Source organism: Cariama cristata, unplaced genomic scaffold (assembly GCF_000690535.1).
Source record: "Cariama cristata isolate BGI_N322 unplaced genomic scaffold, ASM69053v1 scaffold16778, whole genome shotgun sequence".
NCBI lineage: Eukaryota > Metazoa > Chordata > Aves > Cariamiformes > Cariamidae > Cariama > Cariama cristata.
In genome coordinates, this window is record NW_009629577.1 from 9,948 (window position 1) to 35,346 (window position 25,399).

The window sequence follows — 25,399 nt, forward strand, 5'->3', positions numbered from 1 at the left end:
GGCAGACTTAGAGTGACACTTGCCTCTACATCCATCCATTTACATGGGCTGCTCATCGCTCAGTTGTGATCCAATTACTGGAGCCCCAACATCTGTAACTAGCCTCCTGACAGAAGACTAGCTACCTGCAACTGACTCAACTGGCACTCAGGGCTGGCATATGCGCTGGTCAGGAACGTCAATCCAGCAGGGACAAGTGAAATCAGAACAACATCAGCAGTGGAGTACAGCAAATTCCCAGTCTTAGCTCACAGAGAGAGAACACCAAAATCTACACAATCTCTGGCTATTTCACTGTCCTTTGTGACAGAGTGTTGCACATAGCAGTGATACTGCAGAAGATAGCATGCTACAATCTTCACGCATGCCTGAGCAGACATTATCAGCCACCTTTCATTACCTCCCTGTCCTCACACAGAGGACCCTTGTTATGGTAAGTTTGTAACCACAACTCCCTGCTGCAAGTGGGGAGATTCTCACAGACTTCAAATACCACTGCTCTTAGAGCGTTTAAGTAAATATTGTCCTTGCCTTGTCTAGGTCTTCCATTCTCACTAAAGCAGTAGCCACTGAGACCCGAAAACATCACATGGATCCTGACACGAGTTTCAGTTCTCCCCCCTTCCCAAGGCCCATATGGTTCATGGTGGAGGGGACATGATACTTCTCTGGGAATTAGCACCTGTCTTTTCAAACACTAATCCTCAGTTTTTCCCCTCCCTGGAGCTAGAACAAAGGATGTGATTCATGGCAAACCAATCCTGTTTACACCCTCCACCTAGCCATAGTCTGAAGTGTGGATGTTAACTTCACTGAGTTGGATGTGCTGCTGGATGTGCCTATAGATTCCTGCCGGCTAGTAAGAGGAAGAAAATTAAGTTTTTCCCCAGCTGCCCAATGCTCTGCTCCAAAATAGTGGCAGGCACAATCTCCTCATAGTTGTGGAAGCACAGTGAACGAGGTAAGGAGCTGCAGCAGGCAGAGTAAGGTGAAAGTGTGCATTGCCTCTCCCCTTGCAATTATTGAACCCCTTAGACTCACACAATTTGGCATGTTATTCTTTTGGTTGTGTTCTTGAAAGGTTTATTCAAGCACTGGCCCAACCTCTGACTTGCTGCCTTTCATCTCAACTCCCTGTTTCTCCTACCCTTCTGCCTTGATTGGCCAGACCATAAACACATCTGTCTAAGAGCTGTTCCTTTTGTGTATGTGCTGTAGTTGGTTCAGTATCTTTGGCTATGCATACAACAAAGAAGTCTGTAACTAGTAAGTATTGCAATCAATGCATACACTGTGAGTTCTTTGCATACTGAGGAAAAACCATCTCCTACACTGAAAAGGTTTTCATACTAGGGTACAACTATTGGGGCAAAGCTGTTTTCTGTGTTCACCACGGTGAAAGTACTGACCCTTCTTTAAACTAAGGCAAGCATTTGTAAAATGCTTCTAACAGATATGGGAAGAATGTGTTCAAGTCGAAGGGCATCTCAATCACATACCAGCTCCAAATGCAAAGAAGAAACTCTTGTCTGGGTACTCTTCCAGCAGGTCCTTCACCCTCCTGCCCATTCGCTCATTTCGCTTGTAGATGAGCTCCTGACGGAAGTAGCTGTCTATCTCTTGGGCAGTAATGCGTTCATGGGCCGGAAGTGTAGCATTTATGAAATTTGGGACCTAAGGTAGAAAAAAAAATGTCTTCATGAAAGGGGCATTTATTTCTCAGGCAGCCATTGTGCACAGATATTTTGCTCCATCATTGAATGTGGCAATTGCCTTGTCCTTCAAGGCACATCTGGTAGGACAAAACCCAAAGAAAGCTAAAAAATTACTCAGCAAACTTCTAATAATGCATAGTGCTTCATTTCTCTCAACATATCATTTCATAAGCCAGCCAGCTAAGGTTTTTTTGATGCAAAGTCAACAAATACTCCCAGTTTGCCACACTGTAGATCCCAAATCCTGATTGCTTGGCTGAAGAAAGTAAATATTTGCCCCTGGCTATCTTTAGCTACATACCTCTTCCTTAAATTGTCATAGGTATGACAAAACTATAATGATAATTACACTCTTCTAAGAGAGTTTGACTGGTACCAGAGCCCTCAGGCTGTCAGAGAATAACCGTGCAATTTAAACTAGTTAACAAAAACATCTCCAAACTTTCCAAAAGAAAGAGGGCCAGATTTTGCCAGCAAAGAAAGTATTGCCACCTCCAGTTCCCCTGTCCTCAAGATATCTTTTAAAATACTGGCTTCCTCCCCTGGAGCCCCCAGGACACTGTGGCTGCACACTGTCCTGAACTCTTGCTAGTGGAGAGAAACGTGGGTCTGGAGTTGCAGCCATCCTGCCTTCTTGCCAAGTAGCTTTGGGCATGGTAGCTACGGGGACTCCTAAGGAAAGGGTCTGCAAGCAGTAGCTTCTGGGCGGCAGAGCCACTAAGCCAGATGCTTTCCCTTGCAAGGCAGCAGCAGCTGATGAGGCTCTGAAGCCACTCAGAAGCTATTACTGACTGTTTCCAAAGGGTTCTTAGCCCACAGTGAGTCATCTACCGGGCAAGCATGGGTCAAATACAATTTACAGAGAAGTTCTGCTTAAAAACATAAGCTGATAGTGTTGCAGACTATTACTACGCAGCTCTGGTGTGAGGGACAGTACCCTGTGGTGGAGTCCCTCATGTAAGTAAAGGGCATGTGCTCCCTCGGAGACATGCGTGTCTTGACAAGAGCTGTTCTCTCCAAGGACCTCAAGGCAATGCCAGCTGTCTGCAGTCTGTAACATCTCAGCAGAATAGCAATGCAACATCTGTACACTTTTACAATCCTTTGAGAAGCCCTTTGAAATCTATGAATGGAGTGTACTGTGTAAGAGCTAAGCAGTGGTAACGACCAGGTTGCCTGCACCTGCAGGCTGAAGGGTGTGCAGGATACGAAAGTAACAACACGTGCGCAAAGCTCAGTGCCAGAGAAGCAAGGGTTAGTATGACAGTATTTCCAGCTCTGCAGCACTGCACCGTGGATATCAAAAGGCCACAGGAAAATGGTTATTCAGCAGGGAAAGCCCAGGTACCAACACCCACTCGTTCAGCACTGTGAGGCTAGGGTCTATGTTTTCACTGATGTGCACAAATTGCCAGGCAGTACCTCACGGACAAGAATAGAGAGGCTTGATGTTTCAGTCTGAGGTTAGCTAATCTAACTGCCCAAACAGGCCAAATTGGTCCCTGCTGGGCATTTTCCTGTGGTTTAAAGATCAGAGCATTGCATTCCACTGTGCTGCTTAGGAAACCGTCTCCATAAACCAAGTCTGTGAGGCCTCAGAAGGTTTTCTCTTCCTTAACATTCAGTCTAAATCTATCTTTTCTTTGTTTCATTCCATTTCTCTTCTTCAGGCCCTGCCCACAGTACACAATCATACTGATAGGGGACGTTAGAAAGCTTGCAACTTGCCCAGTCTTACACAAGCGTCCAAGTCATGAGTGCATTTCTCTGTCACTATTTGCACAAAAGAGCCTGCTGCTGCTCTCTGTTGGCACTAAGTTCGCTCATACCTAAGGTAGTGTAATTCCACAGAATCCTTAAGAAAATAAAGGATTAACTCATACAGCTTTGATGCTAAAACAAATACAGCACTCATCCAAAAGGGAAAGCCAGGTGTGCCTTCGCTGCTTGCGTGCAGCAAGACAGGGGTGAGGTGGTGCAGATTCCTGGAACAGGAGGCACAGGAAAGCAGACGTGCCAGGGAGCCAGCAATATACCCTTGGCCCTTGCCTTCAAAGGGCCTGCCTGAGGAGAGACGAGCATGAGTGAGAAAGGGGTTAGCTCTATGGTGACATATGCGTAGTACAAGGGCTGCAGTGGCAAGACTCACTTGAGAAGTGTCATGGCTGAAGATGATGGAGCTGAGGTCCCCACAGTTGTAATGCTTGATAAGGTCTTCTGTCGTATAGGGGATCTGGAAACTGCCTGCTCGGAGGCTCTCCTGCTGCAAGAGAGTCTGATTCAAAGCAAAGACCACCTGAGGGAGGAGGAGAGGGAGGAAAAGACAGAGTTCCTGGTGAGTTCTCATCTCGCCCCTTGCGAAGGTCACAGACATACAGCGGCCTGCCGAGGGCTCTCTGAAGCTGCTTCCGCTCCAAGCGGACCAGTCCACACGTCGCCAACCCACACCTTCTCCAGGTCCACAGATACTCACACCTCCGGTCCCACGGGCCTGCTCATAGGGACCTGACTCACCACACGTAACTCCAGGAGGTTTTGCCCATGATGTGATTAATACAGAAGATACAAAGAGGCAGACTGAAGTAGGGGCAATCTTGTTCCCCTAGACGACAGTTTGCTTGACCACCACAGAGCCCTAGGACATGATGGGCCTCTATCCCCACAGGTCCTCAGTCACCTACCTAAATTAAGCATGGTTTCTCCTTGTTTGCCCTCTCTTCCTCATTCATAAGGAACATCAACACTGTCATTTCCTGCATCATGTCTCCTTCTCCCACACCCCCTGTTTATTTCAGGCAGGAATGGCTCTCCAGAGCAGGCTAGGGAAGGATATTGGCTGTCAGGGGACGCAGATGGCCACCCTCCCTGCAGGTGAAGTCCGAGGGCAGTGGCCCCACAGCGGCCCACCACTCTCTCCTGGCCGACTGCCTCCACAGGCATGGATGCTGCCACTGCCTGCGCTCCCTCCTCCTCCGCCTCCTCCTCCTCGGCGCTCACCTGGGAATGCAGACACTCCTATTCCTTTTGACTCATGCTGAACCAGCGTGGCTGCCATAGCTCTTACCCCCAGGGAGCCTCTCTGTGGACCGGAAAAGAAGATCAGCAGTGGTCTCCTCCAGGTGTTGCTGCTCCCCCACCTGCAGCACATCATGGCTCTCCAAGGGCGGTGGCCTCAGGGCCTGACCCAGAGAGAGCTACCGCTCCAGCTGCCTCCCACCTGGGACAATGCACACACCATGAGGATGATCGCCACTTAAAAGGCACAAGAGAACAGTTTGGAGCAACACTTGACAGGGGCCTCAGGAGCCAAACAGACAATGCAGCACCTCTGTACCTCTCCCTCATGCCTCCAGCTGCGGCAGCAGGTGATCACTGAGCCCTGGAAAGGCAGGGAGCCAAGGAAGGACTTGGGGCAGAAACTCCCTAGGCTGAGCATGGGATGCCAGTGGGCACCCTGGGTGGGGCTCAGAGCTACTTGCCCACGCAGACGGCAGCTCTCTGTCAGCATGGGGCAAGTAAAACACTGGCATCTCTGCTGAACACAGCAGTTACTCAAGCTACCGCTGGTTTGCACACCAAGACTAGCCAACAGTAATAAGCCTACCTACTACCTACTGGCTTATTTTTTTTGATTCTAAAGGAAGTAAGCTGAGAGATATTGCTGAGGTTTTGAAACACGTTTCAAAAGTTACTCTTGGGAGGGTTATCTTCCAAGCTCTTGTGACTCTCTGCAACCTGAGGAGGGCTCTGCATAGTTAACTCCTCCTGGATATTTGCCCACAACACCATCAAAAGCACTCTGGAACTGGAGGTATTCACCAACACCATGAAACTCACACACGAGTAAGCATACTCTTTATTTACTGAGATTATGTGAACCATATCTTGGGATTACAGGACAGGTCAGACGTGGGAACAAACAGGTGCAATTTGCCCTCTCCCAGCACAACAATCCATCTCCTGTAGAGAGGTGCAGGTCCCACCAAATGTGAAATCATGCTGTCCCCACTACAGCTAGAGCTGCCTGTCTGGATCCAAACCACTGTGTGTTTAACTGAATATGAAAGCCCAGAACTTAGCATTAGTTCTAGAAGGGTGTTCACAAATAGCAACATTCACTCCCACCTCATGTTTTTAGAAAGGGCAAGTACTCATTTTGGTGGTACGAACTGCACCTGATTAAAAGAATACCTCCAGGCAGATATTCAGGAAAGTTACACCAAACTAAGCAGTGGCCTTCTTGCAAAGGATCTTCATTTAATTTGGAAGCAAATTAAACAAAACCAAATTGAAATCACTTTATGTCTAAACAAAAGTTTGCATGCAGGCTGGGGTTTATTGCACTCCGAAGCCATCATTTTCCATTTGTTTGGCTTCACTTCCCACACAGAGAAGCTCTAATGGATGTTAATGAGCAGATGAGATTCACTGACAGACAAGCCAAATCCATGCTGAAAATGTGAGATTTCTACAGCCAAGACTCCTAGGTCATGCCAGGAAAATCTCGTATGTACAATCAGTCCAGCCAAAAGCACTTCCACGGGAATGGCTTATTTTGTAAGTTATCTGAATACCATAGCAGCATCCACTTGGACAATTCACCATTAAAGCAACATGGCCCTCTCTTGACCCTGCAGCCTCTGAAACTACAACCAGACAGTGCCTGTCCACAGAGCAGCAATAAGACCTGTGACAGTCTCCTGAGCTGGTACGGTAGCTCTGCCTCAATGTAGAGTAAGCACATCAAAGAGGCTTTGCAATCTTTACCGTTTGATTTTCAACCGAACACAAACCAGAGGAGGGTAACCGGCTTCTGAGGAGAAAACACCAGCCTGCTGGGTGAGACATGAGAACAAAGCAAATCTTCCTCTCTCCCACAGCCTGCACTCCTGCTGTGGCTTGCTCTGCATGCTACCCTTTGCTCCACGCACATCTCTTCCCTCCTCCCTTGCAGTGTGCTTCAGGTGAAACAGATTCAGTCTCTCCTCCAAGCAGACAGGGCAATCGTAGCAGCCAGGTCGAGCCAACACAAGCGTCTTCCTTCCTCATGCCCATGCAGTAGTCATAAGAAACTAGCGCACAGTAAACTGCAAACAGCTAAATAAATCTGTCTCAAGAGTATGGTTTAAAACCGCAACGACTACATGCAGTTATGGAGGATTACTGCACATGTTTACACAGGAATAGAGGCAACTCACCCCATCTCCCTTCCTATCTCTAACCTTACTGCTGGCATGACACAAAGCTGTCCTGGTAAGGCAGCTTTGGCAGCTCTCTGGTCTTTGCTAAGAGTGGTCTTTCTGGTGTGGAGGTGGAAGAGTTGACACTGGACACGTGAAGAAATCTCAGGATGGCAGCAGCTGAAGGGCTTGTCTGCTCAGCTGGGGAAGTACAAAAGACCTTTCACAATGGGGTGGTTCATGTTTCATCTCAAAGTGTCCAAGCTCACTGCCCAAGACTCCTACACACCATCCTGACCATGACTGCCTGGGGATGGAGCATCCAGCAGGCTACGATGGACCACACAGCCTGGTCAGTGGGTTTGCATGGCACTGTGTGGGCTGTTTTCCTTTGGCATGGAGTACTACAGAGGGCTGTTCCCTGCCAGATCAGACTTTCCCATGAGCAATGTCTTTCCCCACTTGGATCTAGACCTGCATCCCGTCACTGTGCATAGCACCTGAGAGAGAAGTCACACAAGAACCACCTGAAGCCCACCCAGAGAGGGGACTTTCACCTTGGTGTTGTGAGGGACAGAGGTGGTCTCAGCTCCTTTGATGACAGCAGCAGCAGCTCAAGTCCCTCTGCACCATTCTCAACCACAGCCAAAGCACTGGGAGCAAGAAAAGTCAAGATATGACAAATGGGCAGAAATCAAAAGAGCCTCAATGTCCTTGACAATTAGGCCTCCCTAATGAGTTACGGTAACTCATGTGATCAGGCTTTGCACGGCTGGAAAGAAAGAGATGCTATTGCCAAAAATACTCTCTACATCCATGGTCTGAACAGAATGGTGGCATCTGTTGGAGAGGGATCATGGCACATCTACTGAACAATTACACAGAACTATGATTTGGCATCATTGTGTGTGTAGAGCCTCTCAAAGGAATGTGATAGCTTCTCTTCATCTCTGTATCGCTTGTACCTTCTTGGGGGAACTGTAACTCCCCAGAAGGAAGAGAAGGGGTGTGGGGGTAAAGAGGGAGGAGCCGTTTGCATTACTAGGTGTTGCTTAAAGCTGTGCCCTAGTAAGGTTATCTTCAGTAAACAGTAATGGATAAACACTGTCAGGATCTCAAGAGAAGGAAGATTCCTGAACCTACTGTTCTTAAAGGATTTAATTTGCTGAGGTGGGTCTTGCTCAGAGGTTGATAACTCTTATCTGTCATTATTTCTCAAAGAAAACATCAGACTCGCTGCAAAGAGATACTTAAGGAAGACCACAGGCATCAAACTCTGTGGATGGGATTCCAGTCTTGTTTACCAGATGTGAAAAGCTGAAGAAAGTTGACAGAGCGTGAGAAGCAGGGACCAGATCAGCAATTAATCTGCAAATGCTATATTTGCTTGGCACAAATACTGCTGGCCTTCCTAGCTCCCCATTCAATCCTGTAGTCTTTTCATTTCCAGTAAGTCCAAAGAGTTAAGAAGACAACAGAAAAGAAGAAAAGGTTGAACAGAAATTTTCAATTTTGCTTAGAAGTCAAATCCAAGAATTTATGCTGAGCTGAGCTCCTCCAACAGGTGGTACAGAAAGTATGCATCTGTCTTCCAGGTATCTCTTGCATTGCATGCACTGTTTTACTAATTTAAAAATCTTTCCTGTATTGGAATCCACAGAAATTACTCCACATTCATCCTTCTTGCAAAACTATTCTTCCTTACTTCACACCTCCCCCCCCTACTCTGCTCCATTAAGTGTATTCATACTAGCATCAAAGCATCTCCTGAAAAGATGTATTTGGAGAACAAAAGTAACAAGTTTATTAGAAAGGGATTTTTTTCCTCCCACCTCCCATTTCCACTGTGATCTGTCTGTCTTCCCCCAACCCTCTCCCTTTTTGTACTGTGGAAAAAATCGATTAAGCTCTCTGGTATACATATTGCTGCAAGCCTCATTCTCCTCCTGGAGATTTCTTCAGCTGTCAGGAGACACTTGTCCCCTTTGCTAGCATTGTTGGAGTGGCCTGCTAGGCTAAGGGGGTGGGGAAGAGGGGGTTAGAGCCCAGCAGATGCCTTTTTTGTCAAAGACAAAAGACCCCCTGCCATCCTCTCCACTTTTCAGCACTTTCATCCACATTGGATCAAAGTACTATTCTGCATATGAAAGGAACCTGGCATTATGCGCCTCAAATTAGCCTATCGCCATCCCGCTAGCCTCCAAGTCTTCCCAACAAAAGCACTCACATCTGTTCCATCATTTGCCTCATCTTCTGCTTTTTTTTTCTCTCCGCTCTCAGTTTTTGAGGGCCATTCAGCCCCTTGAATTATAGTCTGGGGGAGCATCTTCCTTGCTCTGGGATCGCTCAGCCGGACAATTTGCTTTTAATTGTCTTAAGGAATCATGAGCTGCTTTTGGGCCCTTCCCAGCAACTAACTGCATCCATTATGGCTTCCATTCATCCTCTTCAGTCAATTCTTTCCCTCTTCCTCCTCCTTCTCAAAAGCGTGTTTCTCTCCTTGCTCTTCACCTGGAGGAGACCATTGCTTCTCTGGGCCAGCGAACACTACTGCCCCAAATCAAAGTGAGCCTAAAATAAAAGGCATCGTGACTATGAAAGTCAATAATCCTCCTTTGTCATGGTAATGGTCCAGCAGGCCAAGTGCTGAGAAGAAAGCAGGATTCCTTACTCCAATGTGATGCAGCTCCTTAGATGTCTGGTGCCTGCACCTCAGCTGCCTTTGAAGCAAAAAGCTGGAACAGCCATTCCTGGAAACCTGAACCCACCTGCCATGAGAAGCCCGGCAAACATCAGCCTGCACACACAGGCAGGAGAAGTCTGATTTTGGCAGGGGCTAAGGCTATCAATAGGAGATTTAACTCACTATCTGCAGCCATCAGAGGAGCCTAAGTCACTTTCAGGGCTGTTGCACCAGATGAGGTGCTCCCTGTGGCCCCGGCAACAAGTTTTTGTAAAGAAGAGAGAAAAAGGAAGCAAACTCCCAAACTTGGACAACTTTTGAGAGAAAGATTGGATTCAGGTGACTAGAAGAGACAAGTTATCTCAGGGACTCACCCAGAGGACAAAAGACGAACAGTACAACAAGTCACTGAAACAAAAGGAAATGGAAACTATTCCAGGTTACCTACAAGCTACAAGTTTCCCATGAGCCTGGTTTTATTTATGGCTTTTGTTCTCAAAAGCCAGCATGGCAAGCAAAGGGAGCACCTCTTCTCTAGCATGATCCTCCAAGGCACTTAGACAACACTGTTTGCCTCAAATCCAACACACAGATGCTGACAGAGGTAATGGCAATGAAGAACTTGATCTTTGGTCTGCTGACAACAAACTCACCCTGGCACATCTGGTGCCAGATTCCTGCAGTGTGTCTTTCCAGAACTGAACAAAAAGACACTCTGAAGTTTTTGGTTGTTATCCGAGATTTATATGAGAATACACAAGCCAACCCTTCTCCAACTAGGAGACTTCCAGTAATTTACCAGGCACTTTTGACGCAGTGCATGAATTTATCATCCTCCTCTTGATGCAGGAAGCAGGATGGTAGATAATGCCGAATCAGAGGAACACCGCTTGCAGCACTGCTGGAAGAAGTGCAGCTCATTTACTTGTAACAGACTGCATTAATACACAGCCTTTTGTCTGAGTAATTTATGCTGATTTGCAGGCTTTTTTATTTCCACTGACAGCAGGAGAAATAAACACTCCACTATGTGCTGAATGTGGAATAAGACCAGCAGTGGAATAGATTGTTCCCATTTCACAGGTCTGCTAGCAGTTCACGGCTAGACACCTCCACAACCTTGCTGGGACTTGCTCCCATGTTTCTACAGGGCTAATAATGTGGCTATGAACCTGCTGCTGCACCTCCTCCCTGAGAGCTCTCCATCTAAGTGCTCACTGGGGTTTCTCCTAATGCTGCAGGAAAATGAAGTTCATCCTTGTGCAGAAAATTTTTGCTCTGTGCTGGAAATCAAGTGGTGATACATGTTTCCATGTTACTAGAGAAGGATTAAACTTTTTTTAAAATTCCATCTTTGTTAATGATTTCATAAACATTAACAATGTTCATTTTTAAAACCTTCACAAATCAAACATTCATCAGACACATTCTTACTTCATCAAACAGAACTAGGGACTAACCCTTTGTATAATTTTCAGATTCCTACAGTCCTGAACCAAAGTTCAAAGCAAAAAAATGGACTTTCAACACATTACACATAGAACTCCTGCCTGTCTCCTACTCAGCATTTCTTCAGTTAGCAATGTCCACCTTGTTTTGGATTAGCATTGTCATATAGCTCCTAAACTTAGGTCAAGACCAGACTTGGGAACAATTAACCAAATGAAAAAGAATTACTAGCAATCCAGCCTTCTCTTAGGATATGCTCTCTTTCCAATTTACAGGACCACCTAACCAGTATACTGGTAGTAAGGGTTTATTTCTTTTGCATAATTCTTTATTTCACAAAACACTTGAACACAGCCATCTCAAAACTGTATTAAAAGAATAATAGAGTTGCAAAGCAAAAAATCTGAAACTAGTGTCCCTTGGGCTGCGACTGGCTATACTTTCAAAATTCAACACCTGTTTGTTTGGTTTGGTTGGTTGTTTTGTTTTGTTTTAAAAACTTCAACTAAAATAGGAGTTACTTTAGTTCATCCCTTCTTTCTTCTTTTCCACTAGACAGTCTTAAGTTTAGTGGAAGCAAAGCTAAAATATTAAGGTATTTACTGAGGTAAAAAAAAGCAAACTTTTTTTTTTTTTTAAATCTTTTAAATAACTTTACAGGAAAATTCCCTTAGAAAGGAAACAATTTGGCCTTCCAAACTATAGAAATTATGTAAAAAATGTAGAAATTATGAAGACATCACTGTGTCTGCCACTGTAAGGAGTAAGCTAGTAATACAGCCAAAGCCCAACCTATCTCCACAGCTTCAAGGACAACATTTAGGAGTACTTTTTATCTTCCTAAAATGCAACCACTGAAACTAAACAAACTTGGTATTGATGACCTGAGATTTGGCCTCCAATTTTCTTTCACTCAACCACAGATGCTCTGTGGAGTGCTGCTAGATGAAAGAAAGCGTTATAGGTCCCCTCTTGCCTGCATTGATTAGTTTTTCAGTTGTCCTCTCTACCACAGGCCATGCATAGCTTAGGACCAAACTTGACAGCGGTTTGGAAGATTGCTAGAAGTAGCATGTCTTAGAAATGCAGAATACTGAAGTTTGAAACAACTCTCACCAGTTCTTGTGCACCTTTTTGGTGGAATGGAATAATTCAGAAAAGAAAGGTTTCATGGGCTTGAGTGCTTGTACCTCTTTCTGTAAAATTGAAGTACATTACTTGCATAATTCACATAAGCATGAGCAAATCAAGGTTATAAAGTTGATAAACAATCCAGCCTTGCAATGTGATGAACAAGCTCAGTTATCGTATGCTTTCTGGTAACCATGCAACGAGATATTTTGGATTTTCTTGAAGTTCTGCCAGCTCGGAAAGCATGTTCCGTATAAAACACTCAGCACTGCTAAAACATTTTTCCACTTAACAGAACAATTAAGCCAGGACTCTGGCTGCTGTTTCAAACAGAAGAACAACTTTGAACCTCTGTTTATGTCAAAAGCAACTCGGAGCATCTTTAAGAGAAGCTTCTGGCTTCCAAATGGAGCACAGCAGAGCAAGATGACCATTTTAAGGTACAGGGGTGAAAGGGAGAGTTTATATTAGTGGTAGACTTGCCAAGAAAAACCTCAAACAAGAACTGCTGAAATGGTCCTTAGCTGGTTTCAGGCAGATCAGAGGCTGGAAATTCTCAGTGCAAAAGCTTTCCAAGAGGAATAGCTAACAAAATTTTCACATAGTGAAACACAGGCCTAAAGCTGTGCTCTTCATAGTAACTGTGAGCTCAGCCACATAGAAAAATTAGTGTATCCCAAGGTAGGGTGGGAATTTACAAGCCACCAGCTGTGCAGTGTGAACCTCCTGAGAGGATGCTATTGGAATGAGTCAGCTGGCTCCACTGCCAGAGGGCACCTCCCGCTCACCTCCCTGGCTGTCCACATTAGGACATGATCAGCGGTCCCACTTTAGCCAACACAACAAACTGCCTTTGTGGAAAATCTAAAATACTCTGGTTCTCAGACTCATGAAAACCCACCTGCTGCCAGTGCAATCAGGGAACTGCTGGGCGTTTGGCACTTCTGCAAGGTAGGCTGTTTATTGTTAAAAAGTATCTGTTTGTTTGTTTGTTTGTTTTTTTTTTTTTTTCTTTCAGTTTTGCCCTTGAAAGGGATTGCTACATGCCAAGGATCCCTCAGGAATTTTAAGTGGCTGCCTAAGTCCAACTAATTTGCAAGAAATCTCACAGATCAGGTAAGCTATTGCTCTCAAAGTATGGAAGATTTTAAATGTGGACTTCTGTGCCAGCTTCAATGCATCCAAAGCCAGAAGAAAGGATTCTTATTTCCTCTGCTAACCCCAAGACTTACCGCCGTACAACAGGCCTCCATTATTTTCCTTCCCCTGCTGACTACATTTTTAAAAAGTATGTTAAATCACCAAAAAGTAACTGTAGTCCAAGAAAATACGAAGTCAGAAGGATGTTAGCTCAAATTGGATCGCAGTAGCTTTGTAAGAGGCATCTACCAACACTTCCACTCGGAATGGATCAGAACAAAATGTGTCACAGAAAGATTGTCTGAAGATTTTGCCAGGCAAGAAAACCATGGAGTATCTCTGAACTCATACCCTTCAGACCAATTGAACAGAGATTTCTTAATCATCTCAGTGAACAGGGTAGACAACAGACCCAACAATGAGCTAAGTAAGTCTTCTCTAGTGCTTTTGAGCCCTAGATAGTCATATCATTTTGTCAAAGTCCAGAACAGGTCACCTTCCCCACAGTAATTCCAGTACATGGTCACACACACTCACTGTCAGGGTAAGTGTCCCGGATAAACATTTGCTCAAGGACCTCTGAGAAAAGCGGAGGTATCGGCCAAGAACTCATCATTTTCACAAAGTCACCAGGATTACAAAAGTCTGACTATTAAGATTAAAATGGCCGAAGATAAGCAGAAAGGCTCTGGGGTGTGATGAAATGCAGTGGTAAAACAAGAACAAAGCATGGCAAGACTTACCTCATGGGCATGTTATACTTTGGCCTTGGAAGCAAACACCTTGGTACATTTCCTGGGCTAGGGAGGGCAACGCTTTTTTCAGAAGTTATGTGGAAAAGCTGCAATGCAACTGGTAGCAACTCAACCAGCAACTCCATGTATGGAAAAATCAAAGAATGTATTGGCTTAAGGTCTGTAACTTTCAGCATCAAAGCAAAAAGCTTTGATGCACTCACAATTGTGGAAAAGATTTTAAAGGCATAATGGGATGCGAATTATCGTTCTCTAAACCCAGTTTTGGAAACAGACAAACAATATTGTACAACAGCAATTGTTTGGTGAATATTTGCTAAAACTGTGACAGAAACAAAACAATAAGCAGGTAATCAGGGCCACAAAATTCAAGTGGCTAAACTGTTCATTTTCCCCAAGCTAGGTAAATTCTGACAAGCTGTACCTTTAGACTAAAGGTATCTTTCCCAGGGACTTCCAAGTGATTTAATACCATTTATTGGACAAAAACCCTCAAGAAGGTCTGTACAGCACAGCCATGAGGCTTGTACTCCAAAAAGTCTAGTCTGAAAACTTAGGTTTGAATGAGAACACACCATACACAGTCTTGGTTTAAGCATCATTACTACTCTCCATCCCAAATATCTGCAGAAGTATGCCTCCCTCCTGCATCGTTACATGTTTACACATCATTACTAATGTGCATCTTCTTTATGTCAGGCAACATCTGCTAGAACTCCTTATGCTTATGTCTCTTCAGTTAAAATCTGAGATGCAGGTCCACAAGCCATCTATTGATGCAGTGTTGTGACACTGGATTAAGGATAAAAGAGTTCAGAGAGTACCTCATGCTGGATTGTGACACAGAATAGATAACAAAAAGAAGATATCCATCCCTTCAAATACACTACATATCCACCCACCCCCGCCTAAAGTTCCTACAGGCTTTCTTTAAATATTCGTACACATGAAAGGATTAAAATGCTACCCTCGAAGTCATATACAAGGAAAATAAAGTTGGCGTTCAGAAATCTGCATCAAAATTAAACAAACAGAAGAAACAATCTCTTATATTAATGAACTCCTACAAATTCCCCATTTTATCACCTTGGGAAAAATGCTGCCCTGTTGGTGTTTCTGACCAGTCTTGATCTTTAACCACTCTAACTAGAAACAACTCGTGAGACAAAGCTGCTTCTCTATAACAGGACATCTGGTATTTGCTATCCTGCAATGTGTGATCCCCAAATAGGGATGCAACACTTTTACCACCATCATTAACAGTGAAGGACCCCACTGGACTAGCTCGTGTCACAGCTCAATGGCAGCTCAACCTGGCCTTTCTCAGACTACACACACCAGTACGCCACAATACACAATGCATCCTTATGTTGGTGTGTTTTTCCACCATACCTTATCAGGATTCTGTTTCCAAACAGGTGCTCATTCGTCCTTCAAAGCAACCCTAGCTCCAAGCTTCCCCTTCCTTTCTAGTAGCTACTCTTCTCCCAGGGGCATTAGCTTGCTTTTTCATTAGAGCTCATCTTTGGGTTTTTTGCCTCCTTATACATGAGCAGGACAGGGAACTCACTGAAGACAGAGAAATGTCTATATTACCTCTTCTCTAAATTTTCCAGGTACAGCAATATTTCACCTTGGAAGAAAAGCCCATAAGAGCCCCGCTGGTGCAGGAATCTTCCTAGACATTGCCCTAAGAACACTCATGCAAAAACACTCATCAATCAATACCAGACATGAGTTGTTCTCAATGATGCCAGTTTTCCAGGCTCTGCAGCATTCATGATTAAATTCAACTACACACAAACCTATCAGGGCAATGGAGATTTCCTGTTCAGAACATGCCATACTTACTATGTTGTTAAACTTATTACGCTGGTGTTGAAAAGTAAATTCATATCCAACAAACATTTCATTAGGGAACATTACATAGAATAACATTGGTTTGTGACAAAGAAAACAAGGAATGAAATCACCATCCCTCAGAACAGCATTTCAAACTCTTGTATAAATCCAAAAAAAAGTGAAATGGGATCAAACCTCCAGAACCTGTTGAGTAATTTGGAATTAATGCAAAAAGGAAATTTAAGTTTCCCAAGAAGTTTCAGAAGCCCCTAGAAGTTCTGTACATCAATCCCACTGTGATCTCTGTGAGCTCAGTGGAGATCTATAAACTACTGTGGATACACACGTGAATTCCAAGGATAGAGGACATTAAAGCCTTTTGTCATGTGCCTGCACATTATTGTCCAAAAAATTCAGTTCTAACCAGATATAGTCTTCCAGCTGAGCAGTGCTGCAAATTAAGTGTAACACTCTTGCTAGCATCTCACTTCATTGTTTCTACTCTCCTTCTTGCACTAAGAAATAGGATTTCACACTATATGAACACATTGAGCTGGTTCTGATACACTGGTGGAAGCCCCTGTTCCTACTGCACAAACCTGAGCTCTATGTAAATTCCCTTACTTTACCATTCCTAGCCCCGTCTTCCAGACTTATTCTTCCCCTTCTGCTTGTTCCTGTGTGACCTGCTGGCATTCAACTTGATTGCGTGACTATCCAAATAAGCCCCGGAGTCAGTGAAAGTGCCCTTGGTGGGCTGGAGACCTGACAAGCTCAGCCAGAACTCACTCAATTCAACGTTCCTAGTTTTTTGCTGCTCTGAAGGTGCAGAGGAGAAGGATAAGGTCCATTCCTGATGGTCATAGGCTCAGTGCTTGACCTCATGCGCTAACTGAGGTCACATTTGCTTTTTATAATCAGGCTGTTCGTACCTCTCAGACTCAACGGCAATAGGTGTCAATGTTTCAGCATCAATTTCGAGTTGCAATAGTGATGCATCAGATTCTTCTAACATGACAGCATTGATGGTCTGACAGGTGACAAGAAGCATCGAGGAAGGAAGTGTTTCCACACCATCCTTAAATGGTGAGAGTGAGATCCAAGGGAGACAACTCATGCCCTTGGTATGTCCTCTGGTCAGCATGAAAGCTTAGTACCAAATGCAGTACCCCAAGCCTTTGCAGCCTCTACTTCAGCCTCCTTGTACAATCCCTTCCAGGAGGGCTTTCAGATGAAGCGGATGGCACTGCTACCTGACGAGTGTCCTGCTTGTCTAATGTGTACACCGGGAAAGTGTGAGTTTACAAACATCTGAATAGCAGCAACACTGGTTAAGAGGTGCAAACCTGAGTCATACACTAGGCTCACAGCTAGGGCGCCCAATTGCATATACGTTCCTAAACATTTCAAACCAAGTAAAACAAAACTTGAAGGCTGTACACCCTGGCAAATAAGTCCCTCATTCCCTATCCTTGGCTCTGGAAACTGGTAAGCCACCCCAACTCTGAGACATGAGACTTCACCCAAGTTTTCTTTTTGCAAGAAAGAGAATCAAACAAATGTCAATCCAAATCAAAATTCCCTTCAGAGTCCGCCTGCTAGAGATATCCAGCCTCTGCTGGGACTTTACAGAGTCCCTTTACAGAGGCTGTTAAAAAATTTTATTAGCACCTTTATTTTGCATCCAGGAAGGAACATACTGACAATTTTACTTACAGTCCAGTTAATCCAGCCTCATGTTTTCAGTTTACTCAGTGATCACACAATTCTGCTCCAGAGGCTGTCAAAGTTTTGTTAGCACAATCTTTTATCTTGAATGACCTCACGATACTCAAAAGCCACTGGGTTAACCCTCACTACATTGTGTCAAGGAGGTATCTGGTGCAGCTCAGTGTTTATTTAAATTGTGGTCAGACAGTCCAGTCATCCAAGGACATCAGATGATGGTCCATGAAACAACTGCACATTTTAAAAGCAATCATCAAAAAAGAGACCCAAACAATCATGAAATAAAAATAATTAACACTTTAAGACTAGCATAATTTTTCTCTGCTGATGGAATCATTGCAACAGCAGTGCACAAGGTGGCCTGCAATTCTCCACCACCAGGAAGGGCTAACTAAATTTCAATTTAAAACAGCTGAAAAACAGTTTGATGTAAGTGCTGCCATTTTTGACCTTTTGTTACATTTCAAAATGGTTTTAATTCAAACTTTCTGCTTAACAGTTTCCAAGGACATGCTTTTATCTTGTTAAAGGTTGTTACTACATTTGCTTAGACTAGTTCTCCTGGATCTCACTTGTTTTCCATGAATGTTCAAAAAGGCTGGCTAGCAGTTCATGGTATCCTATGCCAGTTCCTTTAAAAGCCTTGGCTGTGTGTCATCTGGTCCTGCTGGGTTTGAAATGGTTAGTTTTACCAGGTATCCTCTCACCCTCCCCTCATCAACAACTGGCTGGCTAAACCCACATCAGTTCTATTCTTTTCCTGACAGTCCATAACAGCACTGTTTTTTAACTAAAATATTTGCTCGCTTCAGCCTTTCTGTCATCCTCAGATACTCCAAAGCTGTTTTTTCAAGAGCTTCTCTCTTTTTATTTTCCTTTCCTACCTCCACAGCTTTCGCTCCCCTGCTGCAAAATGGTGCAATGAGTATTTCTGCATCACAAGGGACTTTGCACCAGTGCAGACGTGCTGGTGGGGAATTCTCAAAAAATCTGGCCACCAGAAAATCCATTTTAAAACACTTCTTGCTTCTACCCACTCTTTTCTTATCACACTCATTAGACTGCATGGCTTTATCTACCTTAGAAGCAAATTCTTCGTTTAACAAGTAAAGTAAAGTGCTGGATTTAAATCTGTACAGTCAATTTCCTTCACTTGGAAGGGAACATAAGTAACAAAATATCAGCTGCAGCAATAACTGTTTTGGTTAAATCGAGAAAGTTCTCTGAAACTTCTCCATGGTCTTGAGTGGCAGCTAGACATTTGCAGGCTACTCGAGGGGGGTGGGAGGGGCCAGTAGAAGGGAAGCCCCAGGTCTGCTTCTGTAAAGTGTTTTTACAGTCTTTTAAATTCTTAACTGCTGACACAAGAAAATACCTCTGCTTTTGTCACAAAGGCCTTCCACCCTCAGTCCTGTTCTCTTTAAAAATCTTGTAATGGAGAATGGAGTGTCTTTCAAAGGTGTTGGCAAGCACTACAGCTAATGCACAAAAGAAGTCTTTGCAGAAAGCACACACTCTAGAGGGGAAAAAAAACCCAAACAGCCCAAAGGGTCCAAACCCATCAGGTTCCCCTTTTCACAAAAAAAGTGACTGGATGGATGCAGCAAGCCTGCTGAAACAGCGCACCAGGAACTACCAGAAACTTGGATCATGGGCCGGCTGCTGTCACTAAAACTTCTAACTGCAAAGGTCCTCCTCCTCCTCCTTCTCTGCAGTTGTGAACTATCACGACTTCAGATGCACTGCTACACCTGTTTAGGATAGAGCTCCCAAAACATTTGCTGCTCCTCCTTCCATACAGCAACGCCCACCAAACATGGACTTCAGCTAGAGCGCATGTACCACCCTGTGCTACTAACCACAGCTGTCCCACCACTTTGGCTTGTGACCTGCACAGTGCTGCAAAAAGTCGGATGCCGTGATCCAAGCGCTCTGTCCAGAATCACTGTATAGCCTAGTACAGCTGAGTGCACTAAAACATCATAATCTTTCCACATTTCATTTTATTCTTGATACATTGTAACACTATTTAATAAGAAGTATTTCCTACCCAGAAAAAACTTAAGGGATTTACCACATTAATGGAATGAATGCGTAATTACAATTCATTTGCGGCTTTTCTGACAAATTTGGGTCTTAAGTCTTCAGCTTCCAAACCAAAGGGCACTGAAATCAAAGGACTTTTTGTACTTATAAACAGGCAATATGTTTAAGCGAAGTAATTCATGAAGTCTTCCCAGGACAAGGATTCTCACTGCAAACTGAATGTGCCTTTCTGTAATAGGCTAAGGAGCTCAAAATAACAGAATTGATTGTGAACTCCTGGCTGTCTGTCTCAGTATATGGACATATAATACAACAAATACATTTTTGGGGTTTTGTTGTTGTTGTTTTTAATTCCAAGGTCAAAAAGGTCCTCAGAACTTCTTTGGAAACATATTCACAACAAGTATGGTAAGATGAAAGGATAATAAGATTGATCAAATGAAAATACGGGAAGAAAAAATCAAAATTGATACACAAATAAATGTGAGGAATTATTGGGAAGGTAGCCATACTATCACACAGGATCTGTGGATGGCAGGGCGCTAGAAAACTTACGAGTCAACAACATGATGCTTTTGCAAAAGGCAGTTTCCAAGATTATAACATGCAAACATTGGGAAGTAATTAACCTGTCCTATCCAGCCCTGTCGAGGCCTCTGCCAGACTCTGGCATCCAGTTTTGGACACTGCTGAGACAGAAACAAATTCAGAATCCAGAAGAGAAAAGGAAGACTGTTCAGAAGTTTGGAAACATAAGCTACAAGAAAAGGTGAAGAAACTGACTCAATCAATTCAGAAAAGAGAAGCCCAAGGAACAAGACAGGCATCACCACAGTGCCTATAAAAGGTGGTTAACAAAGGAAAAGGCCATCAATTTGTGGTCCACAGCCTGGGGACAAGAAGAAGATATCGGTTCAGCTTGCAGCAGGGTTTTAGGTATGGGGGGAAGCTAAGATGGGAAGAGATGAAGCAGGGATGGATTCTCCAGGGTCACTGTACAGTCTCCACCACTGGATTTAAGACATTATCAGTCTCATTTCCCAGGCATCATTTTGGTGTACTTCTCCTGCCTTGGGACAAGATGACAAATTAGGTTTCTGCAGCTTCAGCAAGTCTTTTTAGCTGTCATAACCAAATGCTACGAGTAACTGCTTCTTGAGGTAAGAAGACACTAACTGGAGACAGAGAGACAGACTGTTGTTAGGAAAGGTTGAGTGTGCTCAGCAAAGCCTGGACGCAGAGCACACCTGGTCCTTCTGCCACCGAGCTCCCACCACACCTTGTAACTCCCTGTGAGCCACTCAGATGGTTTCCCTGATAGCCACGAGGTTAAGGCTCCTGGCTGTCTCCTGTCTCCCCAGAGCATAGGGGATGTCTTGATGTGGCCTGCTAATGTTTTCCACTGCACATTTCTGTGTTGCAACGCACATGTGATAGTTTTTCAGCTTTTGATGCCTAAACCATCATCTGCTCATCACGCTCCTCAGGCTATATTCTTAAGGAAAGTATGCTCAAAAAATGACTCATTTCAGACAGTAAAGCAGGTACTACCTGTGTCCAGGCAATCAAAGGCAAAAAGGATGCAAGCTCTGTTTTTATGACCGATATTAGAAAGCACAGACAAAACCGAGCAAGGTGTCTCAAACTGGCATTTCCTACTATAGTAGTATCAATTAAATTGTTCATGTCCATCTCCATTTTGAACTGACATAACACTTGAAGATTTTCTCTTTTTAAAATGTTTCTTGTCATATTTTCCTGGTTACCTCTGCAACGTTCCCCATCTTCTAGGCCTAGCTACTTTGCCCATGCCTTTCTTGTTTCAAGTGATACCAGAATATTGGATCTTTCCAGCACTGGAAAACTGAGCACTGAAATGAAGCCCACAGTTGTATTGACTGACGGGTTGGTCCAATCTCTATTCTTTTTTGTATATTTGTGTCTCCCTATTAAAAAAGTTCCAGGTGCTGCTGTAATATGAAATTGAAATTGGCTACAGGACGGAATATTGTACAGACAACAATTAATTAAGAGCCATCTAGTATGGAGGAAATAAATGTACGCAGAGAGAAAGTCAGTGTCCAAAACAATAAGTTAATCTTCCCAAAGATTAATTTCTGAAGACAGGCTACAGAAAAGCATATTTTCCCCAGTACATTCATTAAACTCTGTAAACCCACAAAATCTGAAATGTTTCTGTTTGTTACATGACAGAATAATTTCATTTTGGAGGCTGTCTACATAGTGGTGGCTAGCATTTTCTCTGGATCATGACACCTGATGACAATAAAATCATCCACATCATATGAGCTCAGTATCCACAGAAGTGATCTGCAAACCAGCTCAGTCACAGATTTTAATAACTGCCAACTGCAGGCACTTAATTGGTCCTTCAGTTTCAATTTAATTAAATTAATTAAATAAATCAGTTTATTTATAAACCTACTTAACATACCAAGTGTCGTTCTTAAATTAGCTGTTAATTTTGTTACTGAACAGAAACCATTCATGTGTATCCAGAGAGCTCACAGGCAACTCAACTTGTTTCTATAGCACAGACAGATTCACAACATATTTCTAGCAACTGGAAAAGGTTGCTAAAAGTGTGACTGCAGCCAAGGAACTACATCGGTCTCTGCCACGCATGGGTGCCATCCACAAGTCTTTACTGCAGAGGGGAAAAAAAAAAAAAAAACCAACACAAAAAACCCCCAAGTCTTATAAGAAAAGTTCCAATTTCCCAGTACTCCAATCCTTCCTGGTAAATCATCTCTCTGTCAAAGCCAGCCTCTGGATTCCGTGTCTTTCTCAGATCCTGGTCACACATCTGACCTCCCATCACACTGCTGCTTCACCTTAGCATGCTTGCGTGCACACACACGCTCCACTTGAACACCAAGGGAAGCCTGAATGCCATTTCAGAGAAGGGTTACTTAGCAGCTGAGATGGCTCCCCAGTGCAGGATGTTTTAACAGAGATGGATATAGTGCTTTCACCTTCCGTCTGAGATTCAGACATGGTAGGCAACGCACCCAGCACTGACAGCCAGTCCCAATGCTGCTGAGGCAGAACAGCAGCTGCAAGGCTTCACCCACGCTAGCAAGCTTAAGCTTAGCTGCACACACACAAAAAGCCACAACTGCAGCAGCATCTGCAGCACCTGAAGCTGCATCCCTAGTACCGCCTGCCTGAGGTTTTTACTTGGAGACAGTTAAAAAGCAGGATGAGAATGTGTGCCCCATGCAAGTGCCTGGATGCCAGTGCTGCCACGCAGCGTGGAACCTGGACAGCAGGTTGAACAGCAGAAGGACAGTAACCAGGATTTTGCCCACATTTTGCCGTGCTGCCACAAAGCCAGCTCCCACACACAAGATGCGTGGTGGCCAGAAGCTTGACACTATCAGCAGCAATCAGCTGGCTGCAGGAGGAAAAGCTCCTGCTGGAGAGGATTGACAGGATAGGCTGCAGAGCAGGAGCAAAAGCCAAGTTTAAGTCTTGGTAGCAGATGGGATTTGCCACCAAAGTGTTGCAGCATGCCCAGTCTTACCACGTGTGCGTGTTACCCTTGACTGGAATGCCACCAGCCATTCTTACCTTCCCCTGAATCATAAAAATTCACATAATTATGGGAGAGAAAAGCAGACAGAAAAGGACTCTGTGCTATAGCGTTTACACAGACCTCAAATTCTCCACCAAATTGCTTATAACTTCCAAACATATCCAGAAGTCTTCTTTCAGCATAGATGATAAACTTCACACTGCTTTCCTCAGTACTGACTTTCAGAGCAATTCACAGGTAGACACTTCTAGTCTTTCCTTATTGCCTTATATAACCAAGGACTTGAAAGCCCAGAAGAAATTTGCATATAACTGCTGGATCTTTTAGTGACTACCAAGATAGCAAACAGATGCTCTGGGAAATGCTGAGCAGAAGAAAATCAAAGCTGTTAGAGTTGTAGAACAAGCCCAGGAAGTCAGTACAAGGCATATCCAGCCAGCTTTCCGAAAGTCATAGGGAAGTTTTTCAAAACTGGTTCTCCAAAGTCAACCTATGATTAAGTTTCCATATATAAAGGGATTGTATTTCAAAAATCCTGTGCCTCTTTCAGCCCAATTCAAACCATTTGGAGCCAGTATCTCTAAAACAAAACTTAACTTTTACAAACAAATGTAATAAGATAACAATTTAAAAATAAGTCATTTTGGAGCTACCAAAGGATTTTCAGCTAAGTCAAAGTCCTTCTAGGTCTCCAGTTCTCATAAAATTAAGATTACAGCCATACACTGCAATTCAAAACAGAGAGATCTTTCCATAGCCTGGAAAATTCTAATGGAAAAAGAAACCCTTTCCCACCCACTTTTACTTGTAACATTAAAAGCCATAGCTGAGAAAATATGATTTCTTGCCCTGGGGCTATGAACAATCCAGTGGGGAGAAAGAATAAGCATCAGCTACTAGGACTGTGCTGAAGGACAATTTAAGCTGCAGAGCTCAAGAACATGGCTTGTCTTCTCCAATTCAGGCTCCCCCCTGTTTTATTTCCTGCAAAGACAATGATACATCATAACAAAAAGCGTGAACTGTATGTGCAAAAGGTTCAAATTTCCCTTGATCTGAGTTACACCAAGCCCACATTTTGAAAAAGCAAAAGAACCCCACCACTCAGGATCACTGGAAGATGTTTGTTTGCACCTGTCTTTGTCTATCCTGCTGTCTCTGCTGTAAGCATAATCCATGGAAAAGATACTCAGCAAAGCACTGGGAAAGCAAGTCACGACCTTCATCTCTGCTCCAGGCCAAAAAGCATGCTGATGCTTTTCCTTTACATCCTTGTCACATAGCAACAGAGCTGAGAGCAAAGCCAAACCAAAGCCAAAGTCTTCTCACCCCCAGAAATCTGAGCAGATACATTGCACTTTCCTAACAGCTGGGAAAATCACTTGTTCACAGCTCCTTCTGCAATGACACTGATGATGAGGCTGTCACAACACAGGGAAAGTAACTGTGAGGAGATTCAGACCTAACATCCTCTTACAAACTGTGTCACTGAAAAGAACAAGAGTGCTTTAAATAGCTCCTTCAAAAATCCAGCACTATACAGATTTTGGTCTATTCCAGACAGCCCTAATGAGCAAAGATTTTCAGATGCAGACTAACAAGACTTGTATTTCTGATCCACTTAGCACTTTCCAAAATCTGCTTCAGCCAACACATATTTACTTATCTGGCAAACACCACATCCAGGAGCAAAGGGTGTGTTCTCCCTTCACACTGCAAGAAGCCTATAGGAAAACGTACAGGAATTTCAGAAGAACTTTCAAGTTACTTCTCAAGTGACTTCAGCACTGATTTGCCAGCTGGTGTTCAGCACATGTTGTCAAATGCTCCTCTCTTCAGCTTTGCATCTTCTACAGCACCAGCAGTCACTGGGTATCACTTTCTGCAGTAAGAACAAACCCACCAACATGACCCATAGGCTTGAACTAAAAGTTACCATGACCCAGTGTCACTCATTTAACCATGGGAGAGAAGGCACTCAGGAACATTAGGTTCATGCCATATAGCAGCATCTGCCAGAACTCTCTCTAATCTGAAGGGACTTACCCTTCTGCTCTTTTTCAACATGCCCATTGGTGAAATAAGAGTGAAATACTGTTCCAGTCTCCAAAATAATTCAATTTACACTGATTAGAGCCCTTAAAACAGAGAAATTGAGAGACATCATCTAC

The 25,399-nt window shown here is 43.8% G+C and overlaps 1 protein-coding gene across 1 annotated transcript in view; it reads right to left on the reverse strand.

Annotated features, from left to right (window-relative positions):
- Nucleotides 1-1,499: 1,499 nt before the first annotated feature.
- TRABD2A (TraB domain containing 2A) overlaps nt 1,500-25,399 on the reverse strand; it is a gene marked incomplete at both ends in the record, with an annotated part of 48,381 nt that continues 24,481 nt past the window's right edge. The window contains 2 exons of the mRNA XM_009705222.1: nt 1,500-1,674; nt 3,865-4,011. Of these exons, the coding sequence (XP_009703524.1) occupies nt 1,500-1,674; nt 3,865-4,011 (322 nt within the window). The remainder of the gene's footprint in view (nt 1,675-3,864; nt 4,012-25,399) is intronic.